This window comes from Tenrec ecaudatus, chromosome 15 (genome assembly GCF_050624435.1).
Source record: "Tenrec ecaudatus isolate mTenEca1 chromosome 15, mTenEca1.hap1, whole genome shotgun sequence".
Lineage (NCBI taxonomy): Eukaryota > Metazoa > Chordata > Mammalia > Afrosoricida > Tenrecidae > Tenrec > Tenrec ecaudatus.
In genome coordinates this window covers 18169701-18183801 of record NC_134544.1, presented here as the reverse complement: position 1 = coordinate 18183801, position 14101 = coordinate 18169701, and the positions used below count along the sequence as shown (strand labels likewise).

Genomic DNA, 14101 nt, shown 5'->3' with positions numbered 1-14101 from the left:
ACCAAAGGACTTCCCTTACCTTGGCTCCAACTCGTCCTCCACGTATACGCCTTCGTCTGGGGTCTACAACCTCAGACTTGTCTGCACATGCTCCATTAGCCCCCTGCCCCGCATTTCAGCAGTGCACCAGTGGAGCGGCATTGTCTGTTGTTTAGCATGGAGGCTTAACCCTGAAGAGACTCGTAGCGTGGATGATAACATCTCATCTGTCTAACGTTCTTGTCATTTTGTAGATAACAAAGAGCAGGTCCCTGACCAGCCATTGGGTGAGTAGAGCTCTAAGTCCCATAACCACCTGCTCCCTTCTCTCAGCCCACACCCAGGGTATCCATAAGAACACCCCCACGTACACACACACACACACACACACCATTTCCATTGGAATCCATTCCAACCTATGGCAACCCCACACGCGTCAGAACGTGACAGCTGTGCCCTACGGGGACTTCAGTGCCTGGTGTCAGGAGTGGGGCATCAGTCATTCTTCCAAGACACCTGTGGGTGAGCTTCAGAGGCTCCTCCGGGTAGATTTGAACTTCCAGCCTTACAGCAAGCACCCAGATGCTGTCATCTATCACACTCACCAGGAGTCCAGGAAATAAAAGGGGGCTTCCAGAAGTTCACAGAAGTATTTTATTACCTTTTAATTCCATTTTCCCATGAGCCTCTGAAGCCTCTTTTACATCTATAGCACCTAGAAAGGGGTCCACGCTGTCGTACGTTGTCCTTGTGTTACTGCTCTGGGTGCTTATACATAGTTGGTTACTTGGGATGAGAGGGGCGGGGCGGGGAGGCAGGACTAGAATGGGCGCACAGCACTGCACCACCGTCCCCAGGGCCCGGCGTGAACAGGGAGGACGCTGAGGCTCCTGTACTTAGACTCTGTCTGAAATGGTTTCAGTATGATACTGCTCGATCAAATGGCGACTTCTCCCCCTTTTTCCAGTCAAAGGGGTGTGCGTTCAAGAAGTTGTAGGTGGCTCTTCCAGTAACTGCTTTTCTACAGAAACGATCTTGCATTTATTTTAGCACTCGAGAAATGTCGTGAGAGGCCTACACAGTTCGCCAAGTTTCGAAGACCCCCTTTGACTCCTCACTCTTGCCTCCCCCATTCCTATTCAACCGCTTCTTCCTCTGCAGCCTGGCGTCTCCTCTCCGACTCTTCAGCTGCTTTCCTTGAGTAGGTCTTGGTCACCGCTTCCCTCAGCCACTGTCGCCTGCCGCTTCTCTGTGTCCTAAGCCCGCCCTCGCTGGCCTGTCATCCAGGGGCCGCATCCAGGTAGGCGGGGCAAGGTCGGATCTGCTCCCCATCCCCTTGCTTAGGAAATGAAGACTGGGTTCCCAGGAAGGAGCTACTGCTCAAAGTGATCCTTGGGGAACCTTTCTAATTGTCAGGGTGGTCTTTTTTTTTAAGTTACTAAGTCAGGTAGTTCTCAAATGGTTAACCTGCCGCAATCGATAAACCAGATGGTGCTCTCTTTCCCACATACATGGCAAACCAAAGAGAAGCGATCTTAGCAGGAACATCTCACTGTTCTTAGCGGCACAGCAAGGTGGGCTGGGGGGGTGGTTCTTGTTTCACCCAAACACACCCAGTGATTTTGGAATCCTCGTACGGTTCTTGTATGCTTGCAATGTCTTCTAGCTGATAAAACTCGGTCTGGAGGTGTACTCGGCTCCTGATGGTAAGGTTCATTGGGGTGGGGTGGGACGGGGGCACACCAATTTGCAGGGACTTCACGGCTACCTGAGGGAGCCCTGGTGGTACAGTGGTCACAGCCCTCGGCCACGCATGCACCGAAAGGCCGGCAGTTGTAACTCCCTGGCATCTCCTTGGGGGAAAGCTGTGGCAGTCGGTTGGCTTTTGGCAACACGGCAGCCTTGGAGGCCCCGTGGGGCCCTGTGCCTCAGCATTTGGGGGCAGGTTTGGGGCTGCTGCCAGGACACCTTGGAGGGTTCTCGCTGGAAAGCTGCCCTCAGCACTCAGAGCCCTGCCAGTTCTGACTTCCTCTGCCATGGCAGCACTTCTGTCGAGTGCACCCGGGGTCAGGGCTGGCACTGGCTTCGGGGAGAGCTGAGGGGCTCACCGCACAGGGCTTTCACTTCCCCTTCTCTGCACCATCTGCCGACTGCGAGACGGCGGCGGCTGGTGCTCTGCTGTGAGCCCGTGCCTATTTTATCAAAGGAGAGACTTCACAGAAGAAGGAACAGAAGACCCAGCCGTGTTAAATGTGTACGGGCATCCTTCCCTTGGGAGGGACCTTCAGAGCAGCTGAATGCACCCGTCGTCCCAGGGAGTGGCCAGGGGTGGGTTCATAGACGCGTTGTGCCGAGCACCCTTATATGTTGTACGTGGCTGTCGGGGGCCATTGAGTCCACTCCGACTCAGAGATCCCTGCTGGACAGAAGAGAACTGCCCATCAACTTTTCCCTACAGTCTCTGGATGGGTTAGAGCCACCAACCTTGTGGCTAGCATCCAAGCAGGTGCCCAGTGTGTTCAGTTATCTTGATAACCTGCCTTTTCTCTGGGGTGAAAGGAGCGAGCCCTGTGCATAAGCCTCAGGGCGCCTTTCCTTGGGCTATGACGCGGCTTTAAGGGTCTTCGTTTTTTACCTGCACTGCGTGTGCCCATGAGAACAGATGGAGCTGAGCATTGCTCCTGTCCCAAAGAGTTGCGGGCATTATACGCCCCCCCGTGAGCCACTAGCGGCACTTGTGGCAGGGTCGCACACCACAGCCCTGTCCCAGATGGCCCTCCAGCCACTTGGCTGCTACCAGCACTGTCCCCACTGCTCCCAGCATCGTCCTCAGTGGTTGACGCCGCCCCTGGCTCCCGCTGCCCACTGCTGAGCCTCAAGCATAAAATGAGAACGGTGGTGGTGGTGGTGGGCGGAGCACTGTAGCTAGTGGGTTACGTGTTGGGCTGCTAACCAAAAGGTTCACAGTTCAAAACCCCCAGAGGCTCCAAGGTAGAAAGATGGGACTTTCCACTGCTGTAAAGACTCATAGACCCGGAAACCCACAGTGACGGTTCTACCCTGTCTTTTAGAGCCACTTTGAGTCAGAATCGACTCGATGGCCGTGAGGAGGTGATGGGATGGTCTGTAGCCTTTGACCTCTGACCCCACCTCAGACTAGCAAAGGCACAACCTTGCTGATCTCTTCAGCACAGAGGAGAGTCCAGCGTCAGTGCCTTGGGCCGGCTGATTGAGCTCACTGGCACCTTGGGAGGTGGGGCTCTGTTTGCCCTTTACAGGGGTCAGCACCCACATCCTTAAGCAGTCTCAGATGGTGCACTCTGGCAAAAGTGGACCCATAAGTCCTCAGACAGCCCGAGGAATGCGGCTTTCCACAGAGCTCCCAGCTGTCTTTTCTTCCTGCTGCCTGCCCTGCCTGCCCTGCCGGGAATCCTCCCTGTCCCTCTGTCTGGTGTTGCTGTGCATGTCACCTCTTGCATCCCCAGCCGTCCACTCCTCGTCTTGGTTTGCTCCAAGGGCCTCCTTGCCTCCTCTGTCCTGTTTGCCACATCCACACACACCCTGCGGCACTGTTAGGCTGCATTCTGCTTCATCCTGGGTCTGGTGCTCCAAAGCTCCGCTCAGTGTGATTTCAGCAGCCTGAGTTCCTCGCTCCTCAGCATCCGGGCTTGCTACCTGAAGTCATAAGGAAGTGTCGCCTGTAGGAGGCTCCTCCCTGGGTCCCTAGTGTGATCCCAAGGTCTCGTCTCTGTTTACTTACAGCAAAGGACAAGGTGGCCCTTTTGATAGGAAACATGAACTACTGGGAGCACCCCAAGCTCAAAGCCCCCTTGGTGGACGTGTACGAACTGACCAACCTGCTGCGGCAGCTGGATTTCAAGGTCGTCTCGCTGCTGGACCTCACTGAGTCCGAGATGCGCAGTGCTGTGGACGAGTTCTTGCTCCTCCTGGACAAAGGCGTGTACGGTAGGTGAGATGCATGTTTCAGAGAGCGCCTCTGGGACTGCCTTGGTGCTTCTCGGTACCTCGCCACGGCAGGGTCCAGCTCGCCTTTGTCACACGTTTGTGGTCATGACCCACTCGTCTCTGATTGAAGGAGCTTGGGTGGCATGGTGGTCAAGTGCCCTGCCGAGAACCAGCCGGTCAGCAGGTCACACACACTAGCCACTCCAAGGGAGACGTAGCCGGCTGCCTCCAAAGGTGTGGTAGCCTCCAAGATGCCACGGAGCGGGTCTGCTCTGTCCCCGGGGCTCCCAAATGAGAACAGGCTGCAGGGCAATGTGTGCGGTTCTCTCCACGGCACGAGAGTCAGAGAGCTGGTAAAGTAAGATAGACACACACCGGGCTGCATTGACCCGGTGAGTTTACTTTTCCTTCCAAAACACAGATCTGGTCTCACTCGTCACCCCAAGTGAGTTGTGAATCAGCCTCCAGGATTTATTTGGGTGCCTTGTTTTGTCAAAGCGTTGCTCTGAGTAGCATCCTTACCTGACTCTTTTGGGGTAGGGCAGGGGGTGTGGTCTTTTTTGTTTTGTTTTCTGTTGCCTGCCAGAGCAGAAGGATACTGTACACCGTGAAGCTTGGCTAAGAATCAACATATCCGTTCACTGACAGATGGGGAAACGCCCTGTGTGTGCAAGTGTGGTGCATGCATGCAGGGAGAGCTGTGCCCGCAGGTGGGGCTTCTGGTGCACACAGTGTCTTCAGGCTCATCCATTCTGCAGCTTTGATTTTTCTCCCGAGTGTCCCCTGGCGCTTTCTAGTCTTCACTGAGAACGGGCGTGTCAGTGAAGCAGGCTTATGAGGCACTTCCCAAACCAGAGGGACACCTACGCCCGTGTGGCGGGACGCCCTGCACAGAAGCTGTGAGGGTGCATTTGGGGTGGTTGTGGGGTCCCAACGTGCATCCACTCACAGGCGCAGCAACATCACCACTGTCAGTAGTCCTGTCTGGGTAGGTTCTTGTTTCCAGCTGCGGAGCCCTGGGGTCTGAGCAATGCCACCTGGCGGCCAGGCGGGGAAGTGCCGTTCCCAGGCCTGCAGTTAGGCAGAAAATGAGCAAAAGGCATCCAGCAGGCTCCTTTTGAAGTCCTTGGCTCGTCATTCCTCAGCCTAGCCTTGTGATTTATAACAGACACAAGGCTGGTACATTTGGTAGAATTGTTAATGGTTCTCAAACTGGAAATGTTCAGGAGGAAAAATTGTTTTTTAACATCAGGCTTTAACACTCCGTAATACGCGGAGAACGGCGAAGCTTTCTAAAGACACACAGTCTCTGAAACCCACAGGGGCAGCCCTACCCTGCCCTCTGAAGGCACCGTGAGCAAGAATCGACTTGATGGCATCCTGTTTGAGTTTGGGTTGGGTGATACTTGGGGCGGGAAAACGCTTAGATCTTTGTCCAAAGGGGTCAATACTCACAGGTTGAGAGCCATTGCTCTGGAATGTTCTGTGCGTTCTGGAAGCAGACAAATGCAGTCTGCAGGGGCCCTTGATCCAGGCTGTGGGGGTGGGCATGGGGTGCCTGGGGAAGGTTTTCCAGGGTACTCCTTCCTGGACAGCCTCTGCCGCACTGTCGCCCTGGGAACAGCGCTACATCTCACTTTATTAGCTGCTCTCTGACACCCAGCACGCCTCACTCTTCATATCGTTTCTTTGTGATAAGCTTCATGACTGTCCCATGTCCTTTGAGGAAATCTCTCAGGATCGACGTCTTTGATGTCTCAACAAAAGTCACATAACTTTCAGAGCTGACTTCTGCCTTCCTGGACCTTAAGTGTCCCAAGCTGCCCCTCAGAAACCACTGTTTTGATGGGAGCTTTTGCGGGGCGCGTGTGTGGGTGCAACCTGCCGAGCCGGGGACAAGTGTGTGACAGAGAATTTGCCTGCAGCCATCCTCTGATCACAGAGACAGACGTGCTCAGACGTGTTTTGTGTGGAATAAATTCCTGCGGGTATGAACGGGGACCTTCATTTTTGTTACTTTCTGAGCGATCGATGTTCAAAGTTTCATTTAAAGTTGCTGTCTGTCCTTCCTTCCCTACAGGATTACTGTATTATGCAGGTCATGGTTATGAAAACTTTGGAAACAGCTTCATGGTGCCCGTGGATGCTCCCAATCCCTACCGATCGGAAAACTGCCTCTGTGTGCAGAATATCCTGAAACTGATGCAGGAGAAAGAGACCGGCCTCAACGTGTTCCTGCTGGACATGTGCAGGAAGAGGTACGGCCCCTAACCCAGACCCCGGGGTTGTCCCTGGGCGTGGGGGTAGGGTGTGTTGGCCTTGGAGAATGAACTCTGAGATGCACCTGTGAAACACCGAGACCCCCTTGGGTTTGTGGAGTTTTAAGTTCGAGGTGAAAGCTGACTGAGAAGACAACTAGAGGGAACCCTGGTTTCCCTCTCTGTCTGTTTCACTGAACTTCCTACCTGTCTGCTGAAGAGCAGACGTAGAAAACTCAAGGCGAGGGGTGGACTCACGCTGGACAAGTCCTGGCTCTTTGCCAGCCCTTCTGATGTCCGAGAACTCCTTCCCTGAATCCCCAGGGGATACGCAAGACCATGGCCCCGAGCCTCTGGTCACTCTGCCCAGATCTCGTCCCCCAGGTGGAGAGAGAGAGTGCAGGGGCAGCACGTGCCCATCTAGCTGATGCCCGAGTTCACAGACGAGTTGTAAGGGAAAGAGAAGGTCGTGGCTGCCATCTGGGGCACCTCAGGTCAAGAGGTCGGCAGTTCAAACACACCAGCCGCTCCGCAGGAAAAAGCCAAGGCCGCCTGCTTGGAGGCCCGCTCTCCATCCTGCAGGGTCCCTGAGTGGCAGGATGAACTCCATGGCAGCGGCTCATGGGTGTCTACTGCCGCCGTAGTGTTTGCTGGGTTCAGAGTGTCTACTGTGGTTTTAAAGTAGCCATTCGGATAGGGTCCAGTTGTGGTTTTCATTACAGACCACCCCCAGCTCCTACTGGCCTCTTAACGTTCCATGATCCATCCTCGCTTTAAAATGATTGGACGAGCTGCTACTCACAACAAATTCTTCCGTCACCATCGCCCTCGCTTGCTGTGGCTTTTAGATGGTTGAAGGGACATTGGAGGGCTCTTTTGCACTAAACCCACCGCCAAACTCACTGCCATCGAGCACCCTGATAGGGCAGGGTAGGATGCCCCTGGGGGTGTCCAAGACTGACTTCACGGGAGCACAGAAATAAGACGAAGTACGAACCGTGTGCACCTGCGCCAGCTTGCCCACAAATCCCCCTCGCAGGCTTACAGGAGAGTTAGGAACAGATGCCGTTCCTAACTCGGGGACTGCCTGTGCACCGTCATGTATGCGCACGTCAGCGTTCTCATGACCTGTTGGTGTTTGTGTCTTTTCCCCCTCTCTGCTCCCCAACAGAAACGACTACGACGATACCATTCCGATCTTGGACGCACTCAAGGTCACTGCCAACATCGTGTTTGGATACGCCACGTAAGAAGCATTACCTCTCCCCTCACAGAAGGGTCGTGAGGAAGAGATGAGCCCGTCAGGGTGCAGTATAGCACCGACGAAATATACTACTTTCCTCTGGTTCTTTAATGCTTCCTCCCCCACTATCATGACCCCATTCTACCTCACAAATACAGCTAGACCACAACAAGTACACGGATACAGATAGGAGCTTGAAGCACAGGGAATCCAGGACAGATAAACCCCTCAGGACCAATAAGGGGAGTAGTGATACCAGGAGGGCAAAGTAAGGGGGAACAGATCACAGTGATCTACATATAATGCCCCCCCAAGGGGACGGACAACAGAAAAGTGAGTGAAGGGAGACATAGATTAGTGTAAGACATGGGGGGGGATTATAAATTATCAAGGGTTCATGAAGGAGGAAGAGGGAGCGATGGGGAAATGAGCTGATAACAAGGGCTCAAGTAGAAAGAAAATGTTTTGAAAGTGATGATGGCAACAAATGGACAAATGTGCTTGACACAGTGGATGGATGGATGGATTGTGATAAGAGCTGTACAAGCCCCCAGATAAAATGATTTTTTTTAAAAGGAAGAAAAGGTTCCACTCATGCTGAGGACTCTTGCTCCGAACTCTTCCTCTGCGTGAGAATAGAGACATCCCTGGGTGCGGGGGTGCCTTTGTCCGAGTGGGCTTGCTGGCAGCAACCAATCACGGTGGTGTGCATGTGTCCCCTCGGCGTTCTTGGTAGAAAGCGCTTAAGTGCCCGACTTTATTCCTCACCACCGTAGCTCCGGCTTAGAGTACCTCTTCCACGAGGGCCGCCGTGGCTCCGGCTTAGAGAGTACCTCTTCCATGAGGGCCGCCGTGGCTCCGGCTTAGAGAGTGCCTCTTCCATGAGGGCCGCCGTGGCTGAGGGAAGGTGTCTGGGGAAGTGCCGGTCTGGCCACAAGGTAACTGATTGCTCTTTTAAAAAATCTCATTTGCTGTTTTCTCAGGTGCCAAGGAGCAGAAGCTTTTGAAATCCAGCATTCTGGGCTGGCGAATGGGATCTTCATGAAATTTCTAAAAGACAGATTGTTAGAAGATAAGAAAATCACTGTGCTACTGGATGAAGTTGCAGAAGGTAAGCAAACCAGGGGTGAGGGAAACCCACAGATTGGGAAGCCACTCAAACAGAGGAGTAGCGATTGCAGCCGGTTGTGAGGTTAGAGAGCCCCGTCTTAGTTTCTCCCCTGGAGCTGCTGGTGGTTTTGAAGGGCCGACAGCCGTGCAGAGCACAGCCCAAACCGGCACCCACCAGGCTGCTCCGAGCAAAATACAACCAGGGCTTCCAGGCGCTGGGGGCGGCCGTGGCTGATGAGGTGGAGTAGGACAGACGGGGGTTTACCCCTCGCTGGTAGCACAGTGGGGAGCGTTACAAGTCAAAGCCCTGGGATGGCAGACTTGGAAGAGGTGTGGTGGGCCACAGGAGGCCCGCAGGGGGAGGCTGCGGTGTTGCCAGGGCTGTGGAGAGCGGCACACAGGCTGGGCATTGTTGTTTCCACTCGTAAGGGCAAGAGGAGCTGTGGCTCCCTGGTGGACGCCCGCCTGTCCATGCGTCCGGCGGGTCTGTCTCAGCTCTCTGAGGAGAAGGCTTTGCTGTATAGACAATACCCCCAGACCCCATCTGCCCTCATCAACTGATACCCACGGAGTTCCACAGGCTCTGGCGACGTGTATTCTGATTTCTTAAGCTGTACTTTTAAACGTTTTAAAACTTAACAGAAGGCTCCCTCCTTCCCTAGACAAGATACGTGCTGAGTTGTGGCAGCAGACACCCTCCCAGCATGCACTGCGAGTTGAATGCTCTGTGCGCTGGAACATCTTCTAAGCGTTTCAGGAAGGCCCTGCTTGCAGTGGGCTCTTTCAGACCTACCTTGTCCACTCCACAAACTGCCCAGGCTGGAAATGCCACGGGACACACATCACCCACCCGGCCCCAGGCCAGGCACACACAGTCCCAGTCGCCTTCTGAGCGGTGACCAGCGAATGGTCAACCCACCCGGCCCCAGGCCAGGCACACACAGTCCCAGTCGCCTTCTGAGCGGTGACCAGCGAATGGTCAACCCACCCGGCCCCAGGCCAGACACACACAGTCCCAGTCCCCTCCTGAGCGGTGACCAGCTAATGGTCAACCCACCCAGCCCCAGGCCAGACACACACAGTCCCAGTCCCCTCCTGAGCGGTGGCCAGCTAATGGCACAGAATTGCACAGTGCGGGTAGGCTGCTTTGTGGGGGTCTCATGCACGCACGCTCACGGATGCACGCTCTGTGTTTTGTAAGAGGGTGTGTTACCGTTCATCCGGCCCTGAAACAGTACCCTGCTCTGGTGTGGTCTCCTGGGATCTGTTCATGAGAAGTGGGTGAGATCATCGGCAGACACACGGGGAAAACCACACTGCCCGCTTTGACTTGGTGCGGAGTCAATCCGGCTGTTGTCCCAGACCATGACCTTGAGAACAGTGTCTGTCCCTTCTCCCTAGACATGGGCAAGTGTCACCTCACCAAAGGCAAGCAGGCCCTCGAGATCCGCAGCAGCCTGTCTGAGAAGAGGGCCCTCACTGACCCCATACAGGGGACCCCACACTCGGCCGAGTCGCTGGTGCGGAACCTACAGTGGGCCAAGGCACACGGTACGGTAATGTCAGGTGTTTTTTAATTTTCTGTTTTTAGTTTGTAAAAATACCAAAAAAAACTCTGCCATGAGTCAATGTCGACTCATAGCAACCCTGGGGAACCATGGTTCCCAAACGGTGACTCTTGGTGCCAATAGAAAATCTCATTTCTCTGACGAGGAGCCGCTGGTGGTTCCAAAGTGCCGACCTTGCCGTTGGCAGCCCAACTCAAAGCCACCTCGCCATCAAGCCTCCTCTCTCCACAACTCGCTCTGTACTGAGATGCTAAATCAGAGAGACTCTTGCCTCTGGACCAGGGCAGGCCAGAAAGCATTGCCACTGGGTTACAGTTCATGCGTGCGTTGATTGATCCCGAGCTAAACGTGTGTGAACGTGGTGCAGACACGTTCTGTCAGTCCTGCTTGCTTTGTAGTCTCATGAGGCCACCTTCAAAATACAGGTCAATCAAAGCAGGGCCTTCCAAGGGGATCTGCTGGGCCGGTTCTGTTCCAGAGAGACAGGTCAGCTCAGATGGTTCTGGTGGCTATTGTTGGAGATCCCACGGGAGTAGGAGTAATCTTGATAGCTTTCCTTAAAGGGCACAGGGCAATCACAGGCATATGTTACGGAGAAGCTTCAGACTGCTTTAAAACACCGTCAGTGGGACTGGCCCCAATCCCAGCTACGTCAACCCCCTCCCCAGAAGAATGCACTTAAAGAGGACAGCACTGAAGGTACAGCCCAGGGAGAGTGGCAGGTCTGCCCAGAACACACGGGAGCAAACTAAGAGGGAGAGAAAGTGGACTGTATCCTGGCCCCACAAGGACGATACTCCTGCTCATAGTAGCCAAGGTACAAAGAGGACCGTCAGGCCGGCCCCACCAGTAGACACGAGGTGCCCTCACTGACCCACAGCACTGCAGAGGACAGCACTGGAGACACAGTGCTGGAATTGTTTTCGGTCTGACCACACACACACACACAAACACAAACACACCAGGACAAAACACAAAAGTAGCAAAGCATCAAAATCCCCATGGATTACCGAAAATAGACCTCAGACTGGGAGGGCAGGGCTTGGCACCTTATCACAAGCAACCAGAAAACATATATAAGGAGCAGCAGACAGACCTGGAATTATTTATAGGCCTCCCCCCACCTATGTCTATCTATATAAGATAGGCAAGATAAACAATCCTGAGAACACAATGGAATGGACAAGGAGGGGGGAGCCAACAAACCCAGGGACAAAGGAACAACAAGAGATCTGAAATCATGGCAAGGAGGATGTAGGAGGCCTGGTGGGATTTGATCAAGTACAATGTAGCCGAGAGGAATTACTGCTAGCTGAATGAAGGTCGAACATGATAGTGGCACAGGAGGAAAGTGAAAGAAAAGAGAAGAAAGAACAGGAGGCAAAATACATTTATAGAAGTAATATAGGCATGTGTATATGTAAGTATATTAATATATAATGATAGGGATATAGGTCTATGTAACTATGTTAAGCATTTATATGTTAAGCACCGAGGTAGCAGACGGACATTGGGCCTCTACTCGAGTCGTCCCTCAATGCAAGAACATTTTCTTCTAATAACCTGGCATTTGGTGATGCTCACCTTCCCAACATGATCGCTAAAGTTAAAATGGGTACTTGAGCTAATGTGAAGAAAGCTGATGGTGCCGAGCTATTAGAAGACATAGCCTCTGGGGTCTTCAAGACTTGAAGGTAAACAAGCACCCATCTAGCAGGGAAAAAACAAAGCCTCCCTTCCCCAATGGAAGAAGCACCCCAGCCTGTGTAATCATGAGGTGTTGATGGCAGTAGGTAAGAGGCAGGAGGAGACCCAAAACAAACAGTCATATTGATGCTAATGAGCGGGATCAGAGCAGAGACCCAAAGCCCATCTGTAGGCAATGGGACATTCCCCTACCCCCCACACACACAGGCTTACAAGGAGGGGACAAACCAGTCAGGGTGCAGTACCGATGGAAGACACAACATTCTTTTGGATTTTGAGGCTCCTCACCCCCCACTGTCATGACCCCAGCCCTGCCTTTCACTTTGGGCCAGAGCAGAGCTGTGCAGGGAAGAGCTCTCCACGTGGAATCCAGGACAGAGAGACACCCCAGGACAGTGATGGAGTAGCAACACCAGGAGGTTAGGGGGGAGGTGAGGAGAGAATGAGGAGGGGAAAAAAAGCAAAAACTGTGAGTAAGAAAAGGATCAGGAAAGTCACAACAGGGAATGGTGTCCCGTCCTTGAGGATCTCGGGGGCTGCACTGTGAGAATTAACAGCCGTCAGAAAACACACCCAATGCTCTTTGAATGATGCCGCTGTTCTCATTCCTCCAGAGCTCCCAGAAAGTATGTGTCTGCAGTTCCAGTGTGGGGTGCAGATCCAGTTGGGGTTTGCGGCTGAGTTTTCCAACGTCATGATCATCTACACGAGCATAGTCCACAGACCGCCGGAAATTGTCATGTGTGATGCCTACGCGACCGATTTTCCCCTGGTGAGGTTCCCCTTGATTCCTGCGTGTAAGCTGCACCGCTCAGCCTTACTTCTGCCAAATGGCTTCTGTTAAATGCCTAAGGCCGGTGCCGGCCCATAGAGCGACCCTGCAGGACAGGGTAGAACTACCCCTGCGGGGTTTTCCGAGACGGTAACTCTCCAGGAGTAGAAGGCCTCCGCTTCTCCCGGTGAGCAGCTGGTGGTTTGGAACTGCTGACCTCCGGGCTAGCAGCCCAGGGCGTAACCCCAAAGGAGCAAACCTACTCGAGGCAGCATTCACGAGCCAGTGGTGCTGACTACAAGGCTTTGAGCCACAAACTAGACCAGGGGTCCTCAAACTTTTTAAACAGGAGACCAGTTCACTGTCCCTCAGACCTGTTGGAGGGCCGGACTATAGTTTTTTAAAAAGCTATGAATAAATTCCTATGCACACTGCACATATTTTATTTTGAAGTAAAAACCAAACAGGGCAAAAACACCCAGCGGGCCGGATAAATATCCTCAGCGGGCCACATGTGGCCAGCGGGGCATACTTTGAGGATGCCTGAACTAGATGGTAGGCCTTCACTGGTGTCCCAAACTAACTGCCACCGGTTCTCCCAGGACCTGGACATTGACCCCAAAGATGCAAATAAGGGCACTCCGGAAGAAACCGGCAGCTACTTCGTGTCCAAGGACCTGCCCAAGCACTGCCTCTACACCAGGCTCGGCTCGCTGCAGAAGCTACAGGTGAGGCCTCTCCCTGCAGCTCCACAGGGAGCGCATTCTGGCACGTGGCCCTTGCATTTGTTCATAAAGGGCTGCTTTCGGGCTGGGGTGCGGTGTGGGGAGGGGGGTCTCTTGAGGGAGAGAGGAGACATTAAGTCTCACCAGGGCCCTTTCCCATCTCGTAGCCTGCCCTTGGGGGTGGCTGTCCATGTGAAAGTTGATGTAATTACCCTCCGCGTGGCTGAGGGACGTAGAGGAATTTATGTTGCTGTTGAAGTCTTTTTTTCCCCTTAATTTTAAATGTCTCGTTGTTTTATGCTGAAAAACTACCTCAACTACCCCAGATGAGCCTTCTAATAAAAATGTGCCTTCGCCAAGCTGGAACGCGCCATTGGTTCCAAGCTGCGTGACTGTATGATTAACTTATCAGGAAGTTGGGGCGGGGGGGCTACTACTGACACTCGGGCAAGGACAGCGAGCACAGACCGACTGGCCCGCCACAGCTAGTCACTGAAACTCCCCTTCGGCCGTACAAGTTGAGGCCACCTTCGGCTTCAGTTCTTTTCCTCCGCCTGTGATTGCAGGTTCTTCGTAGTCGTCGTATTCATGGAGAGCTCCGGCTTTGGGCCTTGGTACCCCGCAGGTTACTTTGTCTTTAAAGGGTCCCATCCCACCTCCGTACAAGGGGACGGGCCGCCGCCCGGAGCCACACTGCTCCCAAAGGGCCTTTGGCCATTGACTCAGGAATCTGAGTGCAGGCTGCCTAGAGTTTTGTTTTTGTTTCTTTCCAA

The 14101-nt window shown here is 53.6% G+C and overlaps 1 protein-coding gene across 2 annotated transcripts in view; it reads left to right on the top strand.

The window, feature by feature from the left end:
• MALT1 (MALT1 paracaspase) overlaps positions 1–14101 on the top strand; it is a 48122-nt gene that overhangs the window by 29099 nt on the left and 4922 nt on the right. Inside the window, exons 9-16 of one of the 2 annotated variants that reach the window (XM_075532682.1) lie at positions 234–266; positions 3742–3945; positions 6026–6203; positions 7375–7449; positions 8430–8557; positions 9958–10107; positions 12446–12603; positions 13206–13331. In XM_075532682.1, coding sequence (XP_075388797.1) covers positions 234–266; positions 3742–3945; positions 6026–6203; positions 7375–7449; positions 8430–8557; positions 9958–10107; positions 12446–12603; positions 13206–13331 — 1052 coding nt within the window. The remainder of the gene's footprint in view (positions 1–233; positions 267–3741; positions 3946–6025; positions 6204–7374; positions 7450–8429; positions 8558–9957; positions 10108–12445; positions 12604–13205; positions 13332–14101) is intronic. The other variant, XM_075532683.1, reaches the window with a different exon arrangement.